This window comes from Gouania willdenowi, chromosome 18 (assembly GCF_900634775.1).
Source record: "Gouania willdenowi chromosome 18, fGouWil2.1, whole genome shotgun sequence".
NCBI classification, from domain to species: domain Eukaryota; kingdom Metazoa; phylum Chordata; class Actinopteri; order Blenniiformes; family Gobiesocidae; genus Gouania; species Gouania willdenowi.
In genome coordinates, this window is record NC_041061.1 from 17,318,207 (window position 1) to 17,332,764 (window position 14,558).

A 14,558-nucleotide genomic window follows, 5' to 3' on the forward strand; every position below is an offset into this window, starting at 1 on the left:
TTCCTTTTTCCATTTTGTGATGACTCGGGGTAAAAGTTGGGAAGAGGCATGACATTTTTTCTCGGTTTTTTTTTTTTTTTCTCTCCAAATGTGTGAGGTGATTCTCATTCACAGATTTATGCTTCAAATGCTCCACCTGCAGGAGGCAGCCAGGGCTCAGCTGGGGGAGTGTTATTTGTACAGGATGTCGTAGTGACCCGGTCTATAGAGGAGGAAGATGCGTGGGTCTCCTCCTTCAGGGAAGACGTGATGATTGACTGTTCCTCCTTCTCCTCTGTCCATGTACTCCACCAAGATGGAGACGTTCAGGGCCTGGGCTAAGGCGATAATGTGTATGTGATCGCTTTCTTTAGACATGGGTTCTACCTCCTAGGATGAGAGGAACATAGAAACGTCACACGTCAGCTTGCTCTTAAAGAAATGCAAAAAAAAAAAATACAGATTTTTCCTTCAGTTTTTATTCCCAAACCTGCTGGCAAAATTCCTTGACGGAGCGTCCTCCCTCGATGAAGTGCTGAAAGAAGACGTGCTCTCTCTGCAGGTATCCTGAGGTGAGCAGGCGCAGGTACACCACCACATAGTCGGACACGTTCTGGTCATTGAAGGAGTTCAGCAGCTCCTGAAGGCTCGGCTGTTTCTCACAAAGCTCGATCAGGTCCATGAACTGTCAGGCAAAGTTAGCGATAAAACTGATTAGCTTAACACAACTGGAGATTTATTACTAAAATCTACGATTCGATTCAAAAACACTCAAATCGAAGATTAGAATGCAATGATGTACAGAACTCCTTTCAATTTGAATACAAAAATCATATTTTAGAGAAAAACAGACTCATAAAAATGCATATTCTTGTTCTTTTATTTTATTCTTCTTACAAACTGTTTGAACTAATAAACCAAAATAAGTAGTAGTAGGGATGCACCAAAACTAAGGTCAAAAGAAATCTTGCCAATTATTAGAACCATTGCATTTAGGGCTATGCCTGAGTACCAACTTCAATGAAATCAAGGGTGACCAGATCCATTTTTTTAATATCAGAAAACGGTTAAATATCGTCAGATAGCCGATGCGCTGTCTGACCAAAACAAAGATGGAGGTGCAGGAGAATAACTAACGTGAGTGGCTCCACCGAGTTTTGAAAGTGCAAGGCAGTGAAGACACCCACTCGTTCGTCGAAGGTAGCCGTTCCCCTTAACCCTCGTCCTTTATCCCGGGTGTGACCGGATGACAGTGTGTCAATGGGACAAGAAGGAAACACCGGCCGTGACAGCAGCAGCAACAGCAGCCGCACGCGCACACACCCCGATGAAAGAACACATTTACATACCACGATGATACCCTAGTAGTCCGTCCTGATTTGTAAATTAAACATAATGTATGTTTACTGTACACATAGGCATCTATTGGAGTTTTTCCTTTGCAGTCTGACCTTTTATTTTTCCCTTAAACTTCCTAAAGAACAACACACACACAATTCTTAAGGTAAAAGCAAAGTTAGTTTTAATGCTACTTCTGACTCTGAATGCATTATTTTGTACTTTTATATTCTTAGGTGAACTTTATTTTGGAACTTTGAGTTGAAGAGCAATAAACATTTATTGCAATGTTAAGGAATTCATGTTATTTTTTTACATTTTAGATATGTAAATCAACATGTATAAATTACTTTTATTCAATTAATGGGGAGATAATAGAATCGCTAGATTAATCGTTTAAAAATAATCGGAAATCCCAGCCCTATCTCAGATACAAGCAGTCCATTCCATAATCCGCTCCAGCACTTCTATCCAGCAGCCTGGCTCCAGCGCAGAGCTGACGTCATCACAACAAGTGCATGTGCTGGGGTATTAAAGTAGCACAGAGTAGGATGAGCATTGGTCGTTTGGACATTGACATTGCAGCTGAGTGCAAAACGTCTCATGCATGGTACAGAACTGGAGAAGTTTAACATAACCAACTTTATCCAACATTTAACAGCGTGAGGATTTCAGCAAAACCACAGCGGTGAGGAAACAAACCTCTGGAGCATCAACCGACCTCTGTGTGAGGCTCCTACTGAATGCAAGAACAATGCTCTACAATAATGTAGAGCCGATCAAGCTCCACTGATTATTATGTTTATTTTTTATAATTTTTTCCGCACTCTAAGTTGATCTCACTATACAACGGGAAAACAGTAACTGAAGTAAACTTGAATTATTTTGCTTTTTAGAAGTATAATTTGTTTTTGTGTGTTTATTGAGGTTATTTAGTGGATTTACTTATTTTCAGGGTCTACTAATTAATTTTTCATATAATCTATTCAAGTGTATGCTTATGTTTAATTAAAACGACTGATTAGTTTGCACTTTAAAGATATTTGTATTAAAAAAATGTTTTTTTGAGATTATCACACACAATAACGTTAGGGCTGATTACAGTGCAGTTCTGTGTAAGTATCTCTATCCATTTTTAAAAATGAAGGAAAATTAGACATTATCAAGGCTTTATTATTTACGAAGCTCCCCTCCGTCCGATTGTGCTGGAACCTAAAATAAACTGGGGAAAAAGCCCATCGGCAAGTCCACTGAGCAGAAACTCATAGCCAGCATAAAGGTAGAAAAATGCAGGGCCGGATGCTGAAGGGCCTCCTCTGAGCCCTAGGAGCTTGACTGGGTTTGGATGACTCACACATATTTGGGTAATGGTGCGTGCTAAAGCATCCACAGGTGGTTTCCTCCTCATCAATCTGTTCACATATTCCATCAATCCATTTGTAAGTAGCCAGTGATTTATCCACAGCCTTAAAGTGGAGTGGTGTTCAAGGGAAAAGTCATACATTAGCTACAGTAATTAGTTAGGAAGAGCACAGCACTCACAGTGTTGTGAAAGTCTTCAATGGTGAACTCTGTGAAGCCTTCATTAACCAGGTCCAGCTTACTTTTAGCTGCCACTGCTTTGAACCTAGAAACAGATAACCATGTATTTAGTTAGCATTAAAGAAAACACACTCAACAAACACCTTTTAAGCTTTATGCTGCGTTCACATCGAATGCGACTTCTGCAGCCCCGGATGCATCTGCCGCAGAAACGTACCGCAGGATCAAAGAATGTCCCCATTCGCTTCGTATGCACGTCTGAAGCGAAGCCCCGCCCACCAGCAACACATCCATCTCGGTGAGTTTCACTGCCTGCTGAAGCGAGGAGCTACGCTCCTTTTTCTCCTCTTATAAACATAAACCACCAGTGTGGTTGATTAGCAGCTAATGTTATCCTAGCTCAGTTATGACTTTCAAAGATGAAAACTACAGAGAGAACTTTTATCTGCTGTTACCACCTCCTCGCTGATTCTCCTCCACGCCAAATCCTTCCTAGTCCGGTTCTGGTTATAAAGGCCTTATAAAGCTCCAGATGGTCACACACAGCTTCTACTCCATGGTTGAATGGGTGAACAGACCGGTGTTCGTGTTGACGACCTGACGTCATCGTCAGCAAAAACTCTGATTGGCTTCATCATGCGGAACAGTCACAGGAGTTCAATATTTTTAACTCTTGCAAATGTGCGGATAAATCGGGAGTGCACTCACACGGCCAACGCTCTTGACGTGCAGATCAGACCGCACCGGAAAGATTTCGCATCTGGGAAGCATCTATTTATTGACTTTGTATGTAATCTGGATGTACGGACATTTGGTGACGCTTCCGGTGTGAACACAGCATTAGAGCTTTCCACACAGGCAGATGTGTAGAAACTGTACGAAGGTAGATACTCTAGAAAGTGATGTGAGCTTGCAAAATGTGATGTGAGAGCTTGTAGAATGTGATGTCTCATATTTTTATGAGACGGTTCACATACATGTTCATTGTTTTATTGCTTCGTCACATTATACAGATTGTATATTATGTAAAATACATTAACCGCTTGGCCACTGCATCAGCTGTCAGCTCTTGATTATCATTTCCACATAGCATTTACGAGGAGGAGGAGGAGGAGGAGGAGGAAGAGGAAGAGCACAAATCAGTTTGGCTACAGACGTCTCGCAAAATGTGTTGCAAAACTCACACGAGAAAAGTGTTTGTGCATCTGTAGCAGCAGATACGAGAAGTTGTAACCGGAGAGTTGTGGTTGCTAACAATCATTTATGCAAGTAATTAAAAAAAACGTGAAAATGAATAAATGTTGGGTTACAAGTTTGCGGCTGTAATTTTTAGTGTAAACATTAGTCTATACATATTTTCCCCATCATTTGTGACATTAAATTTATTTCACACGAGTGGATTTTTTATGCACAAGCTCATATCTACAAGCTCTCACATTTTGCAACATATCTAACTTCATAAAATGGCCTATGTTCTAAACAGACTTGATCATAAATGATAAATTCGTAAGCACTCATCCCTGTGACACCAACCTCTGAAGTTCTTTGCTGTCATCTAACAGGGACTCGAGATGTGCGAAGCCGAAAGCTCTGTAGAAACAGTTTCCATCGGGCCGTGTCTTTCGAATGTACGAGTATTTTTTGTGTAGGTCCTGAAGCAACACAAAAATCATAATTCATCATTATGTGATCATTTCACTCTGAAATGATGGTTATAATAGGAGTACAGGGCTGTGGCCTGAGAGTAGAGCACTTGCGGCGGGGGGGGGGGCTGACCTTGATCTTGAGCTGATACACTGAGTCCTCCTCTGCGTACTCTCTCTGCAGCACTGTCAGCTCTTGTCTGTCAGACACTAAAGGGTTACTGTTGGCTATCTGCACACACACACGCACACACACACACACACACACACACACACACAGAGAGAGAGAGACAGAGAAGGAGAATGAGAACATGCACTGTTAGCAAATCACAGGTGGACTCTGCTGGGATGCTATTTGACGCAGACCCCCCACTGTAAGTTACTCATGTTGTGGAAAAACTGCATCTGCACAGTTCTTCTTCAATCTGCTGATCATTTAAAAAAAAAAAACATTGATGCAAACATTTCTATTTATGTATTGACATTTTTTAAATTTCTTTATTCAATCCTTATTTTTCCAAAAGGTATTTTTTGGATCTCCTACATAACAATAATCGTAAAGCAAGTGGCCATGTGCATTTGATGCATCTAGTTGTGTTTTTAGCATTCAGAAGTTAATTGAGACAATAAGACTGGTCATAAATCAAAAGATAATATACATTTTGAATTTTGGTTAAATCTCACTTCAGCGTGAGGACATTAGACAAATTTCTTGACAGAAATTACCACACTTTTTTAGTGCCAAAATTCAAAAATGCTCTCTGGATTTTAAATTATTTTTGGCAGTCTTCAGAAAAAAAAAAACAGAACAAAAAACACAATTGTCCAACTAATCAGCCGAAAGCATGTAGGTTAAAGCAACACACACCTACCCCATCACATAAAAACAAAACAAGGCTCTCCAGATAATATCACACAAAAAAAAATGATGAAACTAATACGACTATTTTTACAATACACATTCAATATATATATATATATTACAGCTTTTTTATATACAATTTATACATGCACATCAAACATATACATATACATTTATGTGCATAATATTGATAATTTACTATTTAATACACTACTAAACACATTTAAAAAATAAAGAATGGTAATATATAAATTCATAATATGCTCAATAATGCTGTATCATCACAACATGCTACAACAGACAGGGGTTGTAACATTAAGTCAAAGCTAGAAAGAAGCTCAACTATCCACTGAGATGCTGCTCAACCATGTGTGTGTATGAGTGAGACCTGTCAGCAAAACACATGCATGGATGTCTTTAAAAAACTGTTTCCTCACGTCTAAATGTGCACTCTCAAAAAAAAAGAACTCTAGTATTTTACACAGATCTTTGTATCCTTCAGACTCTAGTCTAGGTAAGCATTATTCTGTAGCTCAAACACCCTCAACAAAAACAATAGACTTACTAATACTACTGTATAACAAAATACAAGTTCCAATTCTCCATCATCTCGTTCAGTTTATTTAAAACATTATCCACTACACTGTGCACCTCAATGCTAATTATCATTCCCAATACACTCGACAATCAGCTCGCTGCAAAAATCTATACATGACCTCATTAGTAGTCAATTATTAGCTTTGAGCTCCAATTGTCGTCGTTAAAGACAACAGAGGTTTCCCCTCCACAGTCACAATCAGAAATACTTTCATCATCAATGTGGGAAATTACTTTTGTTACAGAGATTAACACACAGTTATAATATCACAAGAATAATAATTTAATACTAATTAAAGATTTAATACAAGTAATCAGGGTTAAATATCAGAGTCAATACAAGACTATAAAGATTAGTCCATAATTGGCAGAATTCCCATAAACAAAGTTAATTTTTTTTTTTGATAATTTCCCTGTTTTTGATTCCCCTCCTATGCCCCCTCAGTCAACATGTCTAACCCCATAGTGCCCATATTTCACTTCAGTTTTAAGTAGTTAAAGTAGGAATTCACATTATAAAACACAAAGAAGCAATCTGAAATATGTGAGAGTGATTCCAAGGTTGGCGACAAATATTTAGAGACCATATCATGGTTTCCCCCAGAAAACTTGCTAAGCCTGGTGGTAGAGAAGCCCACCGGCAGCCCACTGTGTTTTTGTTAAAAAAAGTTAAAAGTTGAGAGGAATTTTGAAATTATGACTATTATGTGTTATTATAAGCCATTTATTAAAGATACTTAAACGTAGAGTCCTACAAAAAGGCACAATCTTGAAATACGGTTTTCACAAATAAAAAATACAATGTCAATCGTTTTCACTGAAGTTAAATCCTAGTGAATCTTAAAACAAGCCATTGCTGGTCACATTTCAAAGTAAAATAAATTCACATAAATAAAAAAGTGTAAACAAGGCTAAGGGGTAAAACCAGGGAACTCATAGGCTTCAGTGACTGACAAGCCTCCAACATAAAAAATGTGAAAGCTATTACTTATTATTTTCATAATAGATATTTTATTTTAGTCAGTGTACTGTATTTACATTTATTATTGGTTACTTTTGCTTGCTGCCATCTCAATGCTAGTGCGATGTGTAAAGCAGGGCTATTCAACTACACTATGCTGTGGGCCATATCATCGGAAGGCTATGATTTGTGGGCCGGAGATTCCTGGTACATTTGCATTCGTAGTGAACTGACACAAAGCACCATCACATTTTCAATATTTTTATTGAACTCTTTAAATTCTATAAACAGCACCAGTGGGACTTTTGTACAAGTAATAAAAGAAATACAAGCAGTTTCAAGATTAATTCAATAATAATCGCAGCACCTGCTGGTTAAAAAGTGTAATAAATAAATAAACTGAAAAACATGACCAATTCCTGATTTCTTTACACATAACAGTAACAGCACCTTCTGGCTTTTTATGCAAGAAATTGAAAGATCATCATAATAACTAGCTTCAGGTTTAAAGTTTTATTTTTTTGTTTAAAGCATAGTCACAAAGGCATAGACCTGTTGGCTTTTTGTGCAAGAGATAAAAAAATAAATAAATACCTGACCACTTTCTATGCAAGAAATAATAAAAAAAACAACTGAAAAACATGACCAGCTTCCGGTTTAAATAACAGTAACACCATCAGTTTGCTTTTTGTAGAGAGATACTAAAACCCGGAAACATTTCTGAGACATACCAGAGACTGAGTCAATTCTGCCCCGTACTACTACTGCATGCACAGGCTGTAATATCACAAAGTTTGTACCAGTTGTTAGAGATATTATCTTTATCAGGGGCAAATACTTATTCCTGGTGATGATTTTCCAGAGTTTTATTGGGCTTTATTTACCGGCGACAAGTTCCTATTGCTTGGAAACCAGTTGTATTTTTTATTATTTATTTATTTTTTTACATTATTAGCGGTGCTTGATGCATCGCTGCTCGTCACAGCTTCAAATAAGACTGTGACAAGCAAAGCTGCGTGCGTAAGCGACGTCGACAGCGCTGAGCTCCTGGTAACAGCGACATTCTCTTACCAGTGGGAATGTTTTTGACGATATACCTCTCACTAATCACGTCCATAACATGCATACATCTCTAAACGAAGATATATAGAAGGTGGGATGAGCTACTCCTCATAAAATGTTCAGCTCCGTCCACAGCTTTAAGAAGACGGTTGAACCACAAAAAAAACCTATTTAAAAGAAATAAACAAGTGACGCTTAGCCTGGCGGGCGGCAAGAAAAGCCTGGCAGCCCGCCAGGCCTATAAAGCACAGGGGGAAACCCTGCATATCAAGCCTTTTTTATTGTATTTTTCCCGTTTAGCAGCTGGCCGAGGGTCGAAAGTGTTGCGAAGGGAGTAAATCGAAGCATATAAATGTAAAATCAACAACAGTTGCCAACTCATATAACACTATTTTGAAAGTTTAGTTTATTTTTTGGAAGTTTAATAGCAAGTAAATAGAGAAAGACGATGAAACTGAAAATTTTCAAGTGACACAGACGTGGGTATATCTGTGAACCAAATTGGGGAAATATATAAACAGAAAATCGAAGACCCTAAAAAAGTTAGCATCAGGGACAGTCACACTGGCCACAATCACATGATGTGTTTTATTCTGTTTCGTGTTTACATGGGAATAGTAATTCAGAATTGAGGTTTGCATGGAAATTAGTATATACACCTTTATTCAATTCCGCTTTAGGTCTGAGGTTGGGAAGGGTTCCCACTGGACAGGGAGTGAACGTGACGTATCATGTCTATCGGGGGGAAAAAAACAAAACAAACATTTTCTTTTTGTTTACAACATAGAAGACCACATAATAAGAACTGCTTTCACTTTTATTTTGATTGTAGCTTTGAAGCAGCAGCTCGACAACAACATACGGTTTCACTGTTCACGTTTCACTTTCGTCAGCTGAACAGGAGAAGAAAGATAGAGCAGCGGAGAAAGAAGGCAGCAGACTGTACTTTGACCAATCAAAGCCAGCGGTTAATGCAACGGCTGCTTTACCACCACTATACAGGATTTTGAGTGGAAAGAAAACTTTATAATGACCCGTGGCGCGCGTCATTAGTGAAGCTCTGTGTCCCTCGATGAAGCCCGTTTCATTTGCAGATGTCCGTGTGTGTGTGCGTTATAGGTTTGTGTGAATACCTGCATGTTTATGCTTCATATCTTCTAGGGCTCTTATTAAATAAATAGTCTCGGCTCGAGTGCAACGCTTTCTTCAGGCGGCCATCTTGGATTATGTCGTCAACAGCGCCTCATCGCAACAGCGCGAGCATGCGCAGAATGACCGGAATTAATTTAAAGCGGCATGAATAGGGATGCCCCGATACAACTTTTTCATTTCCGATATGATACCAATATTGCAGCCTTGCGTATCGGCCAATACCGATATTAGCATGAATCATACATACTTCTCTCTCTCTCTTTTCTTTGATAAAAAACTAATAATTACTTATTTTGTGGTGTGGAATGATGGAAAAGGCTTGATCAAGTGATGTTACTCAAACAGAGAACAATAGTCAGCAACAGTAGGTATGAGGAAAAACTGACCCATTTATTATTAACCAATTGGTTACATAATGTTTAACCTTCAACATAATATCTGCAGTATTCTACAATTTAATAAAATAAAAAAATTAATGGAATAAAAAATAAAAAATTGGAAAATCCGGAAATTTTAATCCGATATCCATTTTCAGGCTAATATCGGACCGATATCCAATATCCATATCGGATCGGGACACCCCTAGGAATGAACACGAACAAGATTGACGAATTATTTCCTTTTGGAATCAGCCACATAATTCGGATTTAAGTTGAACTGGGAATGGCCATTTTCATTTGGTCATTTTAAAAAAGATTTTAACTTTTATTCTGAATTAAGGGGGAATTAAAACTCACGTAAACGTGGCCATTGTAGTCTGAAATCTATCAAACTTGAGTCTCACCTCTTGTTGAATCCTGTCCTGTTGGGCAATTATGGCCTCATCATATGCAAGACAGTTCACTCCTGAAAGACAACAGTGAGAGAATTCTTAGTAATAAACAAACCAAACATATTCTTCAAACCTCATTTGGAGCCACTACTTCAACACTACTTACAATTCAAATCCGTGTCTAAAAATAGGTTTTTACCTTATAAGTATAGAAGTAAAACACGGTGTACAGACAGGTGTCGTGATGCATGAACTGGAAGTTCATATTTACACGTTTGGAGTGCTAAATGTTACAGGAAATAGCATAACAACGGCAGGAGGTTATTTCTTGCGAATTATGTAAATATGTTGCAGCTGTGGAGTGTGAATAAGTAAGAACATAAACTGACCCCCACACACACAAATAATTGTATTAACTCCAGATGTATGAAATATGTACCGTCACAACTGGTTACCATGGAAACATATTTACCAATTAATCCACAACACCAGCTAATGGCTGTCTGCTAAAGTTGGCTAGCACAACCTGTTTAAAAAAAAAAAAAAAAAAAACAATTTGCAGCGACGGAGAAAGACGGCGTTATATTGAGTCTAAAGAAAGCTCACGTTGTCACAAATATTTCCCCAAAACATTAAACAAAAACCTAGGTTAAACCTGCCTGCGGTGTCAACCAATGTCGCCCCGTTAGTAACTAAGAAAGGTTTTTTTCTTTGTGTAGCAGCTAGCAGCTAGCAGCCTTTAGCCTTTAGCTCCGGCCTCAATGCGCTGCACTACACACACCATCACTGCGGAGAGGGCAGGGGGGGGCTAACGGACTGCAGAACCTCTCCAGGTCCCGGAGAGGCAAAAGCCATCACTGTCTATAAAGTATTAACAAGTAGACGCAATTTTCTCACCCTCCACCTCTCCTTGTGATGATTCCTGCTGTTCCTCCGCCATCTTAGCTGTCCAGGTCTGTTTCCTCCTTCTGTGTGACCTCATTCGTTATACACTTCCGAGCGTGCTGCTTTCATTTATTTATTTATTTAGTTTTATTGTGCACTAAAATGGGTGTTAAAAAATAAATACAAAAGTGTCAAAAACCTTAAAGATTTTTTTTTTATTTTTTGCTTTATTTTTTGTTTTTTTCTTCTATAAATTATGCTATAAAGGTAGATTTGTGTTTTTATTAATAAATCAAAGAAAAAAGTTGTGTCACTTTCATAAACTCATTTCATAAAAAAAAAGAAAAGTTACTTCAATCAAAGAAAAAAGTGTTTGGATACATATAAACATTTGGCTTTGTTTGAAAATGTTTTTTTTATTATTATTATTTTAATTGAAGTAATATTTTGGGGGGATTGGATAACAAAGTCACAAAGTTTCTCTCCATAATATGTCACAAATACAAAAAAAAAAAAAGATGTATTCAACAAAAGCATTTATTTTCATTCAAATAATATCTCACCTAAATCAAAAAACTTTCACAGTCAAAGAGGAAAAAAGTGTTCATTCATTTTTTGCGCCTCCTAATTGTCATTAATTATTAATGATTTAACTAGAGAATTAAATTACATTGCAATCAGATATTTGTCATTTTTCTTACACATACTTAACGTATTGAAAGCCTAAGCTTCTTTGAATGATAATATTAGCTTTGATGTAACATGGCAGGTGTCTGGTTGAGGGAGCTGGTGATGTGGCCTTCATCAAACACACTATTATTCCAGAAAACAGTCATGGTGAGGAGCCATCACAGACCTGTTCTCTCACCATCTCGTGATCACGTTGCTTCCTATGAAGCCATCAATGGCCTGAGCTTCATCACACCTTCTCTCTCAAAAGGTACCGGTCCAGTTTGGGCTTGCGATGTCAAGTCTGAGGATTACGAGCTGATCTGTCCAGAGAAGGGTCCAGCACCAGTGTCCAATTATCTGTCCTGCAACTTGGCCAGAGTGGCTGCACACGCAGTGGTGACTCGCCCAGTGGCTCGCAGCGATGTGATCAACGTAGTACAGGGCCAGCAGGTCAGTGTTGGTGTATTAATCTAACATTTAGACATAATTTAGTTGTGAATTATATGTGGTACACTATTAAATGATGAAATCTTTTTTGATGAGCTTTCTTACTGTAAACAGGCCAAGTTTGGAAACAGCGGCAATGATGAGAATGGAAAAAACCTTCTCTTCAAGGACTCGACCAAGTGTCTCCAGCAGGTTCAAGATGGGCAGAATGATCAACAGTTTTTGGGATCAGATTACAATGCCATGTTCGCACTGGCACACTGCAGTGAAACTACTCCGGGTTAGTACAATATTTGTCTGGTTAAGTACAGGAAAAATATAGCAACAATTGTTGATTCACACTTTTTCTAACCAATAATTGTTTTATTTACCCTTGAGCCTTCGAGAGAATTCTAATTTAGACACATTTAAAGGTACAGTCCGCAACTTTCAGATCCCTCTCTCCCCCTCCCTCCCCGCTGCTCTCTTGCCCTGCCTCCAAACCTTCCAAAGTCCCTCCCTCAGAGGAGCTAACAAGCTAACGTTAGCCAGACAGCAATATCACAGTAATATAACATGCTCTGTTAAAAGCATATTACTGCAGCGCTTCTCTCTCTCTATGTGCACACACCTCAGCAGCAACAACAGTGTCACTTACAGCAGCCCACATGGAGGCTGCTGCGTGCACATGAACAACACATGCACTACAGAGTTCTAGTGTAACAATTACAAATCAAACATAATGTAAATCAAGCAGCAGTAATTACCTTTCAAGCAGAAAAATCACTAATTCCATCTTCTCCTCCTCCAGACCATACACTGTAAAAAAAAAAAAAAAAAGACTGCGTTCCTGACTGCAAGACAGCAAGCAACAGCTGTCAGACAGTCCATCAAACACAATCCTGGCTCTGACTGGTTCTTTTTGCTCGATCGTTGTACATTCTGGCAATCTGCCAAAGGCTGCAGGAGCAACGGGGGGGCTTTTTTCACGCAAACTACTAGTTTGATGTAAAGCTGTCCTGACATAGTGACAGCTTTAGCAAATATGACAAAAAGTCACTTTTATAAGAGTTGCAGACTGCACCTTTAACCACATCAAAAAGTCCACTGATACAATTAAGGATTAATCTAACTAAAAGGACTTCTTGTTGTCATTTAACTGGTGTTAATAAGCCTTAAGTTCCCACAAAAATGACATCTGCCCCTTCTCAGTACTTTGCTCTAACTAAAAAAAGAGTCACAGATTGGAGAAAATTACTTCTGATGCTGTGATTATTTCTGATTTGCTATTTTTCACCAAATTTGTCTTCTGTTTTTCAACAGATCTGGAGAAATCTAATGCACACAATATCCTGACCTGCTGATTCATCTAGTATAACAACACGTACGCCATTTACTCCAAAGCTTAGACTGTGTGTTTTCCTGCTGATCATTATTAAAGCTTTGTTAGACTTTCAATCAATAAACACATACAATGCCGATCGACATCAAGATTCGTTCAGTTTCCTTTGTTTTTTGTTCCTGCATCTATTTGGTTTTGTTTACTTGTCTGACTATTCTCAAATAAAACTTTAATGTCATCATTACACTTTGTGGTTTTGTGCATTCAGAGTTTCTTTTCTATTCATTTTCCTGAACTAAAGTCAAAGGGCAGACCAAATTAACAGCAAGGGTTTTGTATAATACTATATGAAGTATGAATGTCCTACTATATTTTACACATAAATCTTTAAATATTAACATTTTAACAGTGAGAAAATGTGTAAGTGTTATTAATTTAATATTACACACATTAAATATTTATTTATATTTAATCACCTCCCTACATTTACCAATGCCTATTAGCTCAAAATAAGTGTTCATGCTTCAGTGGTCAGACCTGTCTTCATGAGAGGAGTTTAAATCTTCTCCCTAAATGTGTGCAGGTTTTATCTGGTTTAGTCGGCGACCTGCGGCTTTCGAGTAGCATGTAGCTTTTTAGCCCCTCTCCAGGGGCTTTTTATCAGTGACAGGATAAAAAAGGTAAATGGACTTGATTTTATATAGCGCTTTATCACCACACTGAAGCAGTCTCAAAGCGCTTTACATATCAGCTCATTCACCCATTCACTCTCACATTCACACACCAGTGGGACAGGACTGCCATGCAAGGCACTAGTCAACCACTGGGAGCAACTTAGGGTTGTGTCTTAGTGTCTTGCCCAAGGACACTTCGACACATAGTCAGGTACTGGGATCAAACCTCCAACCTCTCGATCAGAAGACGACCCACTACCACCTGAGCCACGGTCGCCCGAATAATCCCACCTTCCCTCCTCACAGCACTGCATCTTTATCAAACTGCTTTAACTTTCTTGAACTATCCACCAATCGGTTGGTCCCAATAATCATCAAATTATTTGATTTGATTTAATTTTATTTCGAACATGAACACAAAATTAATAATGATAATAAAAATAGTCATAAAAAATAGAAAAAAAAAAGAAAACAAATCAAACAAGGCAAAGAGAAAACAAATGTTACAGAAATCCTGCTCATGAAGCCTATGCATGTTTGAAAAGGATAGGAGGAAGTATATACTTATACAATCTTACCCCTTGTAATATCTAGTACTATACATATAATCTTCTTATAATATACACCTATTTACACTGTCAATATACATAT

General features: G+C 38.2%; 2 protein-coding genes across 2 annotated transcripts; one reads left to right on the plus strand and one right to left on the minus strand.

Moving 5' to 3' along the window:
• Window positions 1–65: 65 nt before the first annotated feature.
• On the minus strand, window positions 66–10,927 carry otub1b (OTU deubiquitinase, ubiquitin aldehyde binding 1b). Its single transcript, XM_028475313.1, has 7 exons — window positions 10,806–10,927; window positions 9,921–9,982; window positions 4,636–4,734; window positions 4,393–4,511; window positions 2,860–2,944; window positions 470–664; window positions 66–369 (listed from the first exon to the last, which is right to left on the minus strand). Exons 1-7 carry the CDS (start codon window positions 10,888–10,890, stop codon window positions 172–174), a joined length of 843 nt encoding a protein of 280 aa, XP_028331114.1. The 5' UTR covers window positions 10,891–10,927; the 3' UTR covers window positions 66–171.
• Window positions 10,928–11,563: 636 nt separating this feature from the next.
• Window positions 11,564–13,318, plus strand: LOC114480831 (serotransferrin-like; the record flags this gene model as incomplete). The annotated part of the gene is made up of 4 exons (XM_028475256.1): window positions 11,564–11,630; window positions 11,734–11,915; window positions 12,027–12,192; window positions 13,215–13,318. Coding segments are annotated over 4 exons (456 nt in total), but the record flags the coding sequence as incomplete, so codon positions are not given.
• Window positions 13,319–14,558: the final 1,240 nt, after the last annotated feature.

Excerpts from the sequence above, each read along its gene's own strand:
- otub1b (XM_028475313.1), bottom strand. The coding sequence starts at position 10,890 with ATGAGGTCACACAGAAGGAGGAAACAGACCTGGACAGCTAAGATGGCG. Across the intron at positions 4,735-9,920 it reads AGGACAGGATTCAACAAGAG|ATAGCCAACAGTAACCCTTT; the intron begins GTGAGACTCAAG and ends GTGTGTGTGCAG. Across the intron at positions 4,512-4,635 it reads TGTATCAGCTCAAGATCAAG|GACCTACACAAAAAATACTC; the intron begins GTCAGCCCCCCC and ends GTGTTGCTTCAG.